At 43.6% G+C, this 15578-nt stretch overlaps 1 protein-coding gene and 1 non-coding gene across 2 annotated transcripts in view; both read left to right on the forward strand.

The window, feature by feature from the left end:
• The first annotated feature begins 3563 nt into the window (after positions 1 to 3563).
• LOC133240167 (U6 spliceosomal RNA) lies at positions 3564 to 3669 on the forward strand. The gene has a single exon (XR_009734147.1). It is a non-coding gene; the product is annotated as a U6 spliceosomal RNA (small nuclear RNA).
• Positions 3670 to 5864: 2195 nt separating this feature from the next.
• Positions 5865 to 15578, forward strand: part of AGPAT5 (1-acylglycerol-3-phosphate O-acyltransferase 5) — a 47743-nt gene continuing 38029 nt past the window's right edge. Inside the window, exon 1 of the mRNA XM_061404073.1 lies at positions 5865 to 6445. Within this exon, the coding sequence (XP_061260057.1) occupies positions 6227 to 6445 (219 nt within the window). The 5' untranslated portion in view covers positions 5865 to 6226. The remainder of the gene's footprint in view (positions 6446 to 15578) is intronic.

The raw sequence follows: 15578 nt of genomic DNA on the forward strand, positions 1-15578 counted from the left end.
CTGTGAGGCTGAGTATCATGAATCCTAATAATCAAGGATAAAAAACAAGTTTACATTTACCATGCTGGAAAGGTGAGTACTTTCCTGTACATAAAATATAAAATGTTTTTCATAATCAAAAGAAAGTTACACTCTATCACCAATCTGTAATACAGCTGGTCTTCCCAGATGGCACTTCCAATGCAGGAGATGTAAGTACATAGGTTTGATCCCCTGGAGGAGGGCATGGCAACCCATTCCAGTATTCTTGCCTGGAGAATCCCATGGACAGAGGAGCCTGGTGGGCTACAGGGTCACAAAGAATTGGACACAGCTAAAACACCTTAGCACGCAGGCATACACATGATACAGTTATATAATAAAACATTTTTCTGAGTATTCTATTTTTGTGGAATGTCAGCCTATAAACATTTATTTTCTCATTCTAAATAAATATCCATATTAAAATCCAATTTTGTATTTGTAGTTATATTCTTTTATTTTTTTCCCCTCCCGAAACTTATGTTCTTAAAGCACTCTCCATTGTCCCAACTGAGGAAGTTCCATGCCCCACAGAACCTGTTTCCACCCTTCAAGGATGAAACCAAACTCCATCTGGTTTACTCAAGCCTGAAACTGAAGAGGCATCCTTCACTCTTCCCTCCCCCTCCTTATCACTAAGGTCAAGTAACTCCCTCGGATCACACCTTCTGGCTATCTCTTGCCAAAGTCACCTCTTGGCTTGTTTTTCTGCATTATTTTTATTTGCCTCTGTAACAAATTAATCCCATCGTCCACCCCAGGCCAGCAAAGGTCATGGCCTCAGGGTCTTTATCTGTTCTCTCTTTTATCTCTGACACCCAGCAAGAAGTGGGATGTGGAATGCTGGATACTTATTTGCTAAATCAATATTTTTTTGTTAAAACTTGAAATGATACAGGAAGTCCAGCTGGCCTTCATTTAATCTTACTTCCTCTCCCCTGAGAAAACCACTGTCATCAGTAGTTTTTAGACTTTTACATCTAGAAATAGAGATTTTTGTTCTTTTTTTTTACAGAAATGGGATAATAGTGCATATATTATCTAGCAGGCTTTCCAGATGGCTCAGTGATAATCTGCTTGACAAGCAGGAGACACAGGAGACTCGGATTCGATCCCTGGGTCCAGAAGATCCCCTGGAGGAGGAAATGGCAACTCATTCCAGTATTCTTGTCTGAAAAACCCCATGGACAGAGGAGCCTGGCAGGCTACAGTCCATAGTGTTGCAAAGAGTCAGACTCTACTGAGCATGCATTATCCAGCAACTTGCTTTTTTCACCTAACCTGCAGATCTATGATGATACATTTGGGTCTACTTTTTTTTTTTAACTGCTGTGTACCATTTCATTTCTTGTGTCATCTTGGTGTATTCATGCAACCACTCTGCTACTGACTGTTCATTTAACTAGATTTATTGAGTCAATGGTATCTGTCCATTTGATCTGCCTCAGAAGATTCCGGGAGTCCAGAACACCTTGCATTTCACAATGTCCCATTCACTTGCCCCTTCTCCATCTTCCATACGATTCTGCACTCAGATGGGAAAGGTATAATAACTTTAGCACACAAAGAATAACTTAATTTCTTTTTTACTGAAGGATAATTGCCTTACAGACAGCTTCCTTGAACTGTTGTTGTTCAGTTGCTCAGTAATGTCCAGCTCTTTGCGACCCAATGGACTGTGGCACGCCAGGTTTCCCTGTCCTTCACTATCTCCTGGAGTTTGCTCAAACTCATGTCCATTGAGTTGGTAACTGAGGTATCATTAACACAAACTTTATTTACAGTAATTATCAGATTTTGTGATATACAATGATTAAATTGTACATTGCTAACAGCCATAGCTCAATCCAGAAGAAATTTTAACTCTTAGGACCCTGATAACACAGTCTGATCAATAAAAAAGACTTGGAAGCATAAAATATATTCTGTGAAGATAAAATGATGTGGCAGAAGTGGAATGAAAATGTTTTCAAGGAGATAAAGAATCAACGTAAAATTCTAATTGGGAAAAATCTTGTTGATGTTCAGTCACTAAGTCTTGTCCGACTCTTTGCAACCCCACAGACAGCAGGACTCTAGGCTTCCATGTCCATGAGATTTTTCAGACAAGAATACTGAAGTGGATTGCCATTTTCTTCTCCAGGGGGTCTTCTTGACCCCGGGACCAAAACTGAGTGTCCTGTGTCTCCTGCATTGCAAGCAGATTCTTTACCCACTGAGCCAACCCATGGGGTCCACTTAAAAGATTTCTGTAATCACTTAATTTAAAAATTTTATTCACAACTCATGGGAACTTACTTCTTTTTTAACTGATTAAACTTATGATAAAAATAATTGTAGATATTAGCTTAAAAACAAGTGAGGGAAATACACAACATACTTCGAGGGGGCATCTGAATTAAAAAAAATGTAGGACACATTACTTGCTGAACACAGGTTTCCTCCACCTTGAGAACCTGTGAGCTCTTAACTTCAGTCCTTCAGACATGCTGTTCTCACTTGGAAGGTGCTTCCTCTTCCTTCTCATCCCTAGTTTTACCCTAGCAAGCTCACACTCTCTACCTGAGAAGCCTTCTATGTGCCCAGCCTAAATGAGATCTCATTATATGTCCATATGGTACCATGAATTCCCCCTTTACATAAAACTCACCCCACTGCAAGGGGTTAAAATATGTACAAGGTAAGGAAGTACAGGCAGAAGGTGTGGCCTGAGTACAGCCTAAGAGGTGGACAGGAGAGTAAATTTGTGACTGGGAGTCTGCAGATAAAGAAGCTGCAGGGCACAGGGGATAATCGAGTGGGAAGGGGCTGAGTTTGGATATAAACAGAGGACAAGGGCAGCTCAAGTTCTCAGTGTCTCCACGTCAGAACCTGGCACAAAACTTTACAACCTGCTGACCAAGAGTAATACAAGGATGCTGCTGCTGCTGCTAAGTCACTTCAGTCAGTCCTGTCCGACTCTGCGTGACTCTAGGGACAGCCCACCAGGCTCCTCTGTCCATAGGATCCTCTAGGCAAGAATACTGGAGTGGGTTGCCACTTCCTTCTCCAATAGAGGGATAATCCACAAGAAGTAACATATTTACACATATCACACACATTTACTGACTTCATGTGTACAGATTGTAATGTTAACACTGAACCAGTTTTATCCCTTCATGTCTGCGTGCTTAGTCACTCAGTCCTATCGGACTCTTTGCAACCCCATGGAGTGTAGCCCGCCAGGCTACTCTGTTCATGGGATTCTCCAGGCAAGAACACTGGAGTGCATTGCCATTTCTTTCTCCAGGCGACCTTCCCAACCCAGGGATTGGGAAGATTTCGTTCTGTTCCTTTCCTTTATTGCAGGTGGGTTCTTTGCCTTCTGAATCACCAGAGAATCTTATCCCTTCATACATTTCCCTAGTTGTACAGATGTCTGGTCTCATTTAATTCAAGGAAGCATGGGGCCACTGATTGTGCACATTATCCATATCCATGACTTTTTCCCTCCAGTATGAATCTAGTTCTCACTGGGCATTGCTTTCCACAGAAAGAGGGGCGTGCTCGCTTTGGCAGCACATATACTAAAATTGGAATGATACAGAAAAGATTAGCATGTCCCTGTGCAAGGATGACATGCAAATTCATGAAGTGTTCCATATTAAAAAAAAAAAAACAACAACAAAAATCCTGTTGAAAATTTCTCTATTGTGAATGCTTACCTGCTGGCAATATACCTGTGCAAACACTTGTTCCTTGAGCAATTTCCATTCATCTGGCTTTGTCCCTCAGGGTGATCATTTACCAGTCATGTTACATGTCAACTGTGTACAGACGGTCAAATCAGGTAGCCACTGTTCTGGACCTGATTACAATTTTCCACTAAAATGACACTAAATGCATTTGGCTGGGCTTCCTTGGGTTCGATCACTAGGTCAGGAAGATCCCCTAGAGAAGGAAATGGCAACCCACTCCAGTATTCTTGCCTAGAGAATTCCATGGACAGAGGAGCCTGGTGGGCTACAGTCTTTTGGGTTGCAAAGGGTCAGACAGACACTTTCTCAGGCTTGCATCCAGAAAAAAAAGCTTTTTCTTTTTTCACTTAAAGGATTACACAGTAAACCACACTCACGGTAGTCAAAGGATGGTAGAAGAATTCAAAAGGCCTCAGAATCTGTTTTCCTAACAATAAAACAGCTGCCCTGATGTCTTAGATTTTTGTGAAGGTCACAGAAGTATGTCAGTACTTTATTTCACATGTCCATGCGGACATGGCAACCCACTCCAGTACTCTTGTCTGGAGAATCCCGTGTACAGAGGAGCCTGGTGGGCTACAGTCCTTGGGGTCGCCAAGAGTCAGACACGACTGAAGCGACTGAACTACCACGAAAGTACCTTCAAGAACTACACAAAAAATGAGGCTAAGCATAAGCTATCAGGAAGACATTAAACAGCCAGGCCTAGGGAAGTGAAGCAAGAGTGAATCTGATAAGCCTGGAAGGGAAGAGAGTTTGGGTGAGAATGGATCCATGTATATGCATGGCTGAGTCCCTCTGCTGTCCATCTGAAACTATCACAACATTGTTAATCTGCTACGCGCTGTGCTGTGCTTATCAGTCCTGTCCGAGTCTTTGGACCCATGGAATGTAATCCTCCAGGCTCCATGGGGATTCTCCAGGCAGGAATACTGGAGTGGGTTGCTATGCCCTCTTCCAGCGGATCTTCCTAACCCAGGGATCAGAGCCCCAGTTTCCCCGCATTGCAGGCGGATTCTTTACCATCTGAGCCACTACGGAAGCCAGTTTATCTGCTATACCGCAATATAAAATAAAAAGTTAAAAAAAATAAAATTTGGCATCCAACAATTAAAAAAAATGAGTGAATCTGATAAAGAAACTTGTAAAAAGGCTGTCCAGCTACGCGTGAACGTACAGTGATGTGAAATGTCATGTATGAAACGAGATGCCAGTCCAGGTTCAATGCACGATGCTGGATGCTTGGGACTGGTGCACTGGGACGACCCAGAGGGATGGTATGGGGAGGGAGGAGGGAAGAGGGTTCAGGATGGATTTTCTTTTAAAAATTTAAAATAAATTAAAAAATAAATAAAAATAAAACCAGCTTAAAAAAAAAAAAAGCAGAGACATTACGTTGCCAACAAAAAAAAAAAAAAAAAGAAAGAAGGGACCTGATTCGGACACACGCTAGAGGGCGAGTGAAGGGCAGGAAGCGGGGTCCTGGGCACCCGGGGGGAGCAGAGGCAGGAGCCGAGGAGAGCGGGTGGGCGCCGCCGTGAAGAGGAAGGGCAGCCTGACTGTAGAATCCAGGCCGAGAGCCCCTTTGGCTCTTCTGTAACTGCCCCGATTGTCTTCTGCTGGCCTTGACCCAGCCGGCCTGACGAATCTGTCATCTGGGCAGCCAGGGTCTGCAGCACCTTCTAAGTGCCGAGCTTCACCTGTGCGCCCCACGGGAATGGGACCTCTCGGCTCGAGGGCGCATCCCGGCGTCCTGAGGCCCTCGGTCGTATGAGCAGGTGGTGGGGCGTCCCCTCAAGCCCACCTGTGCTCAGAGCCCGACCACGGGGTACACTGCCACCCAGATCCACTCGGCGACCCGCACCCACAGCACCGCACGCCTACAGCCAGTCACCGCGTCGCTCCCGCGCGCGCGCCCCCGGAGCGGGGCGGGGCTGAGAGACCTTTGGAACATGCACAGTAGCCTGAACAGGGCAGTCCACGCGGCTGGGCAGCAGATGCGTTTCAACCGTCTACAGCGTTCAACCAATCAGGAGGCGAATTCTTGCCGCGGGACCCCGCCCCCGGCGGGAGACTATAGCAACGGGCGGCCTATCGGGAAGCGTGTTGTTGGCGTGGAGCCCCGCCCCCGGCCGGGGCAGAGGGTCATGGGGTGTGAGCGATCTTGAGCTCCCCAGCCCTTGAGGGCCGCGGCGTCCCTGCCCCCGGGCCGCGATCAGCGCGCCCCGCCCTTCTCTCGCCAGCGCGCCGGCCCTCCGGCGGCGGCCCGGCCCATGAGGCTGGGGGCGGAGGCCCGAGCGGGCGCGGGCCGGGCGTCTCAGGTGCGGCGGGCGGCCGGGCGCGGTGAGGGGGCGGCGGCGGGGCCGGGCGCGGCCAGCTGATTGGCCCGCGAGCGAGGGCCTCGCGGCGGCGGGAGGCGGCGGAGCAGCCTAGGGCCGGCCGAGCGCCGGGCGCGCGGAGACGGGAGGATGCTGCTGTCCCTGGTGCTCCACATGCACTCGGTGCGCTGCGTGCTGCCGGCCGCCGTGCTCCTGGGCACGGCGCCCACCTACGTGCTGGTCTGGGGCGCCTGGCGGCTGCTCTCCGCCCTCCTGCCCTCGCGCTTCTACCAGGCGGTGGACGACCGGCTCTACTGCGTCTATCAGAGCATGGTGCTCTTCTTCTTCGAGAACTACACCGGGGTGCAGGTGAGGCCCCTGCGCGCGGGCCGCCGCCCCTGCCGCTGTCGGGGGGCCGGGCGGCGGGGTGGGGGGTCGCGGGCGCATCTCCTAGCTTCGACCCGCCCCGTGTCCCCCAGCCGGTGCAGGTCCGGCCCTGCGAACACGTGCCGCCACCCCATCCTCTCCCTGTGGGCCACGTTCACGGTCGCGCTCCGGGATTTGGCCCGATGCTTCGGTGCGGGCACCCCGAGTCTCTGGGTATAGCTGCAGGAATGCTGTTCTGCGGCCACAAATGGGATCAACCGCTCCCCTTCCCCGTCTCCCGGCTTCTGTAACTGTCTGTCTCGTGCTTGGCGAAGTCGGTGCAGATGGACATTTAAGTAGGGCAGGCAGTTGACAGTTTCTGGCGCTTGGTCTGAGAGGAGATGGTCATGCTGGAACTCGAAAGTGCGCTCTTAGAAATCGGACACCTTCTCTGCAGACAGATTGGTGTTACTCTTTGGACAGGCAGTGCAACTTTGTGTTCGCGTTCTTCCCCAGGATGATTGAAAGCTGGGCATGAAAAGTAATACATTTGTTACTGTAGAAGCCTTAACGGAGATAACATTTTTGCCAACTTTGACTAGGCTTAAGTGTGTGGCTAATCTTTTTTGTTTTTCCTTCTGTTCCTTTCCTTCTCTGTAGAGAATGGATTATGTGTAGATTAAATTTGTAAAAAGTAGAAGGCCCTCTTTATTTTTTAAAGTCTTACACAAAAATAGCAACTATGGGAAAAAATTGTGAATTTTCCTTTTGTTCTCCAATTTGGGGGGGAAAATAGAGCTTAATTCTTGGTTTTCCTTATACCTAGCCCTCTTCTTTTCTTGTTGCGGGTGAATTGGAGTGAATGGGATGGCATTATTTTGTCTTTTTGTCTTTTCTCCCTGCTAGTTCTGTTGCTTACACCCTCTTGTCCACCAGCTATTATTTTGAATTTGCAGTTGCATTGCTGTTAATGCCTGATGACTCTGAACTTGCCCCAGTTGGAGGTTTGAGGGGTGGGAACTAGAAGCCAGGCCCTCTGTTTAAATCAGTATTTGTGTTTCCTAGAAAAGAAAGAAAGACTGCTTTTCCAGATAATGGTTTCCTGATCTTTGACTTTTACAATGGGCTTCATTTAAAATTTTCACTAATTCGGAACAGTCATTTCCCCACTGTGTTCTTACTTCACCACAGTTGTCTAAACGTATGGTTTTGTCATGATACGTATTGAAGTTTACATCATATGTCAGTTGGTTCAGGCTAGGAAACAGACTCAGAACATGTAACACAGTCATTTACCTTTTCGAAAAAGAATTCTACCTACAGTGGTTTTTTTTTTTTTTTTTCAATTTTAGTTAAAAGCCTGTAACATATACGGCTGAAATAATTTCTGTAGTAAGTTTCTTATTTTAAAAAGTGGGTCTGAACTTTCCAGTGTTTCTGAATTTGTATATCTCACCTTACATCTGTTCAGTACAGACCTCAGCACATGGTTTTTTAAAAGTTTAGTCTGTTGACTAAACTCCTTTTCCTGTTTGGAACCAGTCTGTTGTTCCATGTCCAGTTCTAACTGTTGCTTCCTGACCTGCATACAAATTTCTCAAGAGGCAGATCAGGTGGTCTGGTATTCCCATCTCTTGAAAAATTTTCCACAGTTTATTGTGATCCACACAGTCAAAGGCTTTGGCATAGTCAATAAAGCAGAAATAGATGTTTTTCTGGAACTCTCTTGCTTTTTCCATGATCCAGCGGATGTTGGCAATTTGATCTCTGGTTCCTCTGCCTTTTCTAAAACCAGCTTGAACATCAGGAAGTTCACGGTTCACATATTGCTGAAGCCTGGCTTGGAGAATTTTGAGCATTACTTTACTAGCATGTGAGATGAGTGCAATTGTGTGGTAGTTTGAGCATTCTTTAGCATTGCCTTTCTTTGGGATTGGAATGAAAACTGACCTTTTCCAGTCCTGTGGCCACTGCTGAGTTTTCCAAATTTGCTGGCATCTTGAGTGCAGCATATTCACAGCATCATCTTTCAGGATTTGGAATAGCTCAACTGGAATTCCATCACCTCCACTAGCTTTGTTCGTAGTGATGCTTTCTAAGGCCCACTTGACTTCACATTCCAGGATGTCTGGCTCTAGGTCAGTGATCACACCATCGTGATTATCTGGGTCGTGAAGATCTTTTTTGTACAGTTCTTCTGTGTATTCTTGCCATCTCTTCTTAATATCTTCTGCTTCTGTTAGGTCCATACCATTTCTGTCCTTTATCGAGCCCATCTTTGCATGAAATGTTCCTTTGGTATCTCTCATTTTCTTGAAGAGATCCCTAGTCTTTCCCATTCTGTTGTTTTCCTCTATTTCTTTGCATTGATCGCTGAGGAATGCTTTCTTATGTCTTCTTGCTATTCTTTGGAACTCTGCATTCAGATGTTTATATCTTTCATTTTCTCCTTTGTTTTTCACTTCTCTTCTTTTCACAGCTATTTGTAAGGCCTCCCCAGACAGCCATTTTGCTTTTTTGCATTTCTTTTCCATGGGAATGGTCTTGATCCCTGTCTCCTGTACAACGTCAGGAACCTCATTCCATAGTTCATCAGGCACTCTATCTATTAGATCTAGGCCCTTATATCTATTTCTCACTGCCACTGTATAATCATAAGGGATTTGATTTAGGTCATACCTGAATGGTCTAGTGGTTTTCCCTACTTTCTTCAATTTAAGTCTGAATTTGGCAATAAGGTGTTCATGGTCTGAGCCACAGTCAGCTCCTGGTCTTGTTTTTGCTGACTGTATAGAACTTCTCCATCTTTGGCTGCAAAGAATATAATCAATCTGATTTCGGTGTTGACCATCTGGTGATGTCCATGTATAGAGTCTTCTCTTGTGTTGTTGGAAGAGGGTGTTTGCTATGACCAGTGCGTTTTCTTGGCAAAACTCTATTAGTCTTTGCCCTGCTTCATTCCGTATTCCAAGGCCAAATTTGCCTGTTACTCCAGGTGTTTCTTGACTTCCTACTTTTGCACTCCAGTCCACTATAATGAAAAGGAGATCTTTTTTGGGACAGACTTCATCAAGGACCCATGCTAAATAAAATTTTAAATTATACTTGAGACCATCAGACATCCTTTTATAAATACATGAAGAACCAGTATCTAGTGATAATCTTCTAAATGTCAGGATTCATTTTTCTTGTGTATTTAAAAAAATGTTGCAACTTTCTCCTCTTTCTACTGGAATATAGGAAAAACTGATCATTGATATTTGCAGACCAAAATATATAGTGATACACAACATGCTTCCTCATTAAAACCTAAGTATTTTAGTTACCATTTTCTTCCTGCTTAAATCAGTTAGTAACAACTGGTTTACTTTAAAATAGATTTTACACTAATGACTGCTAATACCTACCTCCCAAAATGCTAACATGATACATTGTAATAGTCAAATATGAAATTCGGTATGAAATAAATTTAGTTTTTCAATTGACCTGTTTCAAATATAAAATAGTTTAAATACCACTAGAAGTAAGACAGAATTAAGTCTAAGATTTTGATGTTTATATAATGTGTTCAATTAGAATACTCGATTAATTTACACATTTACTTGAAAGATTGTTTCAAGTTCGTGAGAAACCCTCAAGGCCTTCATATCTGGAGGCCATTTATAACTGGTTCTTTATTTTGGTAGCACTGTGTCCTCAAAAGTAGTGCTAAACTCTTAATGAGATAAATTTGTATTCCGTATCCTGTAAAAAGCGGGCTTCCCAGGTGGCGCAGTGGTCGAGTCCTCCTGCCAATACAGGAGACGCGAGAGACTCAGGTTCCATCCCTGGTTCAGGAAGATCTCCTGGAGAAAGAAAATGGCAACCTACTCCAGTATTCTTGCCTGGAATATCCCATGGACAGAGGAGCCTGGCAGGCTACAGTCCATGAAGTCTCAAAGAGTGAGACATGACTGAGCATGCATCTTGTAAAAGCAGCTAAGCTATTAGAATGAAACGTGTGTTTAGAATCAGAGAAGGGACCTCACAAGTCCAAGCCCTTTATCACTTTTGGATTCTTTCTGCATTTCTGCTGAAATGTTGCCCAGATTCTTCCCAAATATTAGTAGTCCTATGTAGAATATAAATATTTCCTTGTCTCCTTTTATTTTTACCTTCCTCTACTTATTTATCATCCTTGTGAAGACTTTTAAAGACCTTAGACTAAGGTCTTTAAAAGCTAAATCTTCAGTTTAGCTAGGAGGCACAGAACCCAGAAGATGCTTAAGCAGAACACAACCTTTGAAAGAGGAAATTAAACATTTCTCAATCAAATACGATTCCAATCTAACACAGTTTAAGTCCGGCCAGGGAACAGACTTATAAGAAAATCTTAGAGAAATGTAATCAGAACCTTGTTTTTATACTGTCTAGAAATATCAATCCTGGACTGTAAGCAACACAGTTATTTTGGGTTGTATCCATATAAAAATTTTTTAATTACCTTATTTTTGTAAGTTACAGGTGCAATAAAATATTCAAACACTGCAAAAAGATTTTGAGACAGTTAAAGTTCCCTTATCTACACACCTCCTCCCAGCCTGCAACATTTTGGTGTGTAACTTTGGATTTCTACCAGGAGCTTTTAAATAAATGTATGAATTGTGGAGAGTCTCCTTCTCCATTTTAAATTAAGTTCTTGGATGGGTTTTATGGGTTGTATAGTAGCACTAAATGTAATCTAACCTATGGGGACACTTCTGTGCCATTATGATGGAAAACAAAAGAAAAGAGGGCTTTCTGTATATACAGTTTACTTTCCCTTTTTCCTAAATGGGTCTAGTTTTATAGACTTTATAGAGTCTTTTATAGACTTTTATAGAGTCTTTGTGACTCTGCTAGATTATTCAAGAAGGCTGTATCAATTGTTATGAACCACTCTGAGCTTTTATACTTCAAGCAGGAGTAACATGCTGTGTTTTATTCAGGTGATAACTGAGTAAAAATGAAAACTCCTAAGCATGGCCTTCAAGGCTGTCACAGTTCCGCCCTGGCCAGCTTTTCCATTCACTGATTTCACTTTTGCGAAACTGCTGCTTCCTTCCCAGTACCCGCTCCCCCGGTGCATTCGCAAGGATGCGCCCTTGCGCCGCTCTTCTCGGTTGCTTTCTTCCAGCTCAGGCACTCTTCCTCTTCACCTGTCACGATCTCACCCCATCTCAATGTCAGGATCATTTATGTGTAACATTAGCATGTGATATTAACATAGCAGGAGCATATTTTAATATATATATATAGTCCCTTTACATGATTGTAGCTCCTTGGAGGTGGCAATAGTGATTTGACTCGATGGTTCCCTTGAGTCGGACATGACTGAGCGACTTCACTTTCAGTTTCATGCATTGGAGAAGGAAATGGCAACCCACTCCAGTGTTCTCACCTGGAGAATCCAGGGATGGGGAAGCCTGGTGGGCTGCCGTCTCTGGGGTCGCACAGAGTCGGACACGACTGAAGCGACTTAGCAGCAGCAGCAGCAGCAGGAAAACATTTTATGTCAGTTTTTGAATTTTTACTCAAGGCTTTCTTACCTCCTTGTGGTTAATGTTCAAAGTGGAAAAAAAAATTACATAAGCTTCTAATACATGGGACTCCTTCTCATTTGACAATTTTTATTTGGAATTTTTCCAGGTAATTTGTTATATTCAAAAGATTTTTGGATGTTGGGTGAGATTCCTAGTTCTTTGCCATTTTCTGTTAGCTTGAGTAAACCAACTTTTCAACTCAATATTCTCATTCTTAAATGGAATACTTATTTTCCTGTTATTTTGAAGACTGAGATAATATGTGAAGCTGTTTAGCTCAATGACAGATCCATCACAGATACTCAGGAAAAACAAAATCTGTAAATGAAGACAGTATCAAGTGATACATATGACGAATATATTGTATAAAGAGAGCTTTGTGATTTGTAAGGTTCTACTTAAATGTTGCATAATAATTATTTTTATACTGATTATTAGACAAATGACTATGTTTATATTTTAACTTTGTTTCAGAAGGGCATCATACTTTTCCTGTTCAGGGAAATGTTTCAAGCTGGGCAGAAAAAGACCATCATTTCGTGTGTATTACAGTAGAAATCTTGTGTGTGATCTTGAAATAATATATTTCATTGACATAGAAATACATTTAAAAATTCACTTTAAATAATTATAAACAATCACTGTGTGAATTACATATGCAAATGCTGAAATTATAGCTGCATTGCTACATAATCAGACCTTTTTTTTTTTTTTAAAGGAAGATAAACTAGCTATCTATTTCTCTTATCCATTCATCATTTAACACAGTTTTGAGTGAACAGTTTCACCATATTGGATAATAATAATAACAACATGAGCTTCCCCTGTGGCTCAAATGGTAAAGAATCTGCTTGCAATGCAGGAGACCCAGGTTCGATCCCTGGGTCTGGAAAATCCCCTGGAGAAGGGAATGGAAACCCACTCCAGTATTCTTGCCATGGACAGAGGAGCCTGGAGAGCTACAGTGCATGGGGTCTCAGATTCAGACAGGACTGAGCGACTAACACTACTACTAATAGCAACAGTTAACGTTTTGCGGGGATCGTTACTAGGAATCATGTGAAGTAGTTTGCTGCTGCTGCTAAGTCGCTTCAGTCGTGTCCGACTCTGTGCAACCCCATAAACGGCAGCCCACCAGGCTCCCCCATCCCTGGGATTCTCCAGGCAAGAACACTGGAGTGGGTTGCCATTTCCTTCTCCAGTGCATGAAAGTGAAAAGTGAAAGGGAAGTCGCTCAGTTGTGTCCGACCCTCTACGACCCCATGGACTGCAGCCCACCAGGCTCCTCTGTCCATGGGATTTTCCAGGCAAGAATACTGGAGTGGGGTGCCATCACCTTCTCCGGTGAAGTAGTTTACATGGTCTCAATTATTTCAGACAACCTGTGGGGAGTATTACATTCATTTTACAGGTTACCAAAAAAAAAAAAAAGACACGGAGAGGTTAGGTACTAGTGCTGAAGTTCATAAAGTTGGTACGGTGATGGACTAGGATTCACATCTACGTCTTCATTTGAATCGAACATTTCTGCCTGTGTCTTAATGATGATTATATTGGAGCATAGAGGAGGCAAAATATTCTGTAGCTGGGCCTGCAAATTCAATCGACAGAAGTCAGAACAGAAGAAAAGGCATACAAATTCCATTGATATTAGTATTTAAAAAAATTTTTAGTATCTTACACGTTAAATAAGTGTGTTTTTATTGGAGCATCACAGAAAAGAAGGGAAAACCAAAAGAAGTGGTTAGACTTAGCCCAGGGATGTGTATGTGTTAGGCGCCGAGTCCGACTCTTCGTGACCCCATGGACTGTAACCTGCAGGCTTCTCTGTCCATGGAATTCTTCAGCCCAGGGGTGTATATATCACTGTATTAATAACAAAGGACAGTAGACTGTGGAAACACAGCTAGATAGAGGAGAGTTGTGTTGGGTTCTTGGGGCTGGTAAATGGTGGGACGGTCACTGGGATAAGACTGTTTAGTAAGGTTTGCTGACTCATTGATGAGTAGAGTTTAATGTCACCTTTACAAAGGGACATCACCGACTCGATGGACATGAGTTTGAGTGAACTCTGGGAGTTGGTGATGGACAGGGAGGCCTGGCATGCTGCAATTCATGGGGTTGCAAAGAGTCGGACACAACTGAGCGACTGAACTGAACTTAACAAAGGGAAGTTTAGGGGGAGGACAGCTGTGTGTGCTGTTTCTCAGTTGCCTTCAGCTCAAAATAATCCTCATGTCAAAGTGGCATATTTTGGGGTGGATATTCTGAGCCCTTTCTACAGCATCATATATATTGAAGGACAGCGAAGGAAGGTTTTTACAAAATTCATATTTCAGTTTGCATACTGAAAGAAAATAGATATTACTGAGATCAGTCGTTCAGTCGTGTCCAACTCTTTGCAGTCCCATGCACTGCAGCACACCAGGTCTCCCTGTCCATCACCAACTCCCGAAGCTTGCTCAAACTCATGTCTGTTGAGTCGGTGATGCCATCCAACCATCTCATCCTCTGTTGCCCTCTTCTCCTCCTGCCTTCAGTCTTTCCCAGCATCAGGGTTTTTCCAGTGAGTCGGTTCTTCCCATCAGGTGGCCAAAGTTTGGAGCTTCAGCTTCAGCATCAGTCCTTCCAGTGAACACCCAGGACTGATCTCCTTTAGAATGGACAGGTTGGACCTCCTTGCAGTCCAAGGGACTCTCAAGAGTCTTCTCCAACACCACAGTTCAAAAGCATCAATTCTTCGGTGCTCAGCTTTCTTTATGGTCAAACTCTCACATCCATACGTGACTACTGGAAAAACCATAGCTTTGACTAGATGGACCTTTGTTGGTAAAGTAGTGTCTCTGCTTTTTAATATTGAGATAAATGAAGACTTGTTTTTTGAAGAGAAAGTATGCTGTGTTTTATGTCCCCAAGGCATTGTTGAGTGGATATTCCACTGGGTGAGATATGTGATTACTTTAGATTCCGTTCTGCCATCCCTTTTCAGGATACAAAAGAGGGAGTCTTCAAGTAGTTTACAGATTATGAGAACAAACCGAAAGAAAGGTTACGGTGAGACCCCGGTGAGCCGACAGTGTCGCACCTAAACCCAGGGCTGCTGAAAGCTTTCTTTGTGCAACCTAAACAAGCTTGTTTGGGGCAGGGCTGTAACCAGCGTGTTTCAGTCACGATGAAGGTAATCAAAGAGCATTTTTATTGTCTGTTAAGTTAATAAAATTAAAAGAGAACATTGTTATTTTTCTCCAGAGGGATTTTACATGAGTTTTTAAAAAATGGATGATCCCCAAATTGAACAATTGTGATGAACCTAAAATTACTCAGAAACTTAGGAAGAACCAAAAAAGCCACGTTTTTCACATGCCTTGTGTGAAGGAACAAATTACCTGCTAGTGAAGTGATTGTAATTTGAAATACACGTACTAGAAGACTCACAGAATGATGCCTTAAAGAAGTCACTGGTGCATTTAAAGTATTTGTTTATACTCCAACTCTTTATTGTTGAAAGTGAGGTGTAGCTTTATCCGCTTGTGAGAAATACAGGTGCAGTGTATTGATTCAGTGAACATCTGTTG

Source organism: Bos javanicus, chromosome 27 (genome assembly GCF_032452875.1).
Source record: "Bos javanicus breed banteng chromosome 27, ARS-OSU_banteng_1.0, whole genome shotgun sequence".
NCBI classification, from domain to species: domain Eukaryota; kingdom Metazoa; phylum Chordata; class Mammalia; order Artiodactyla; family Bovidae; genus Bos; species Bos javanicus.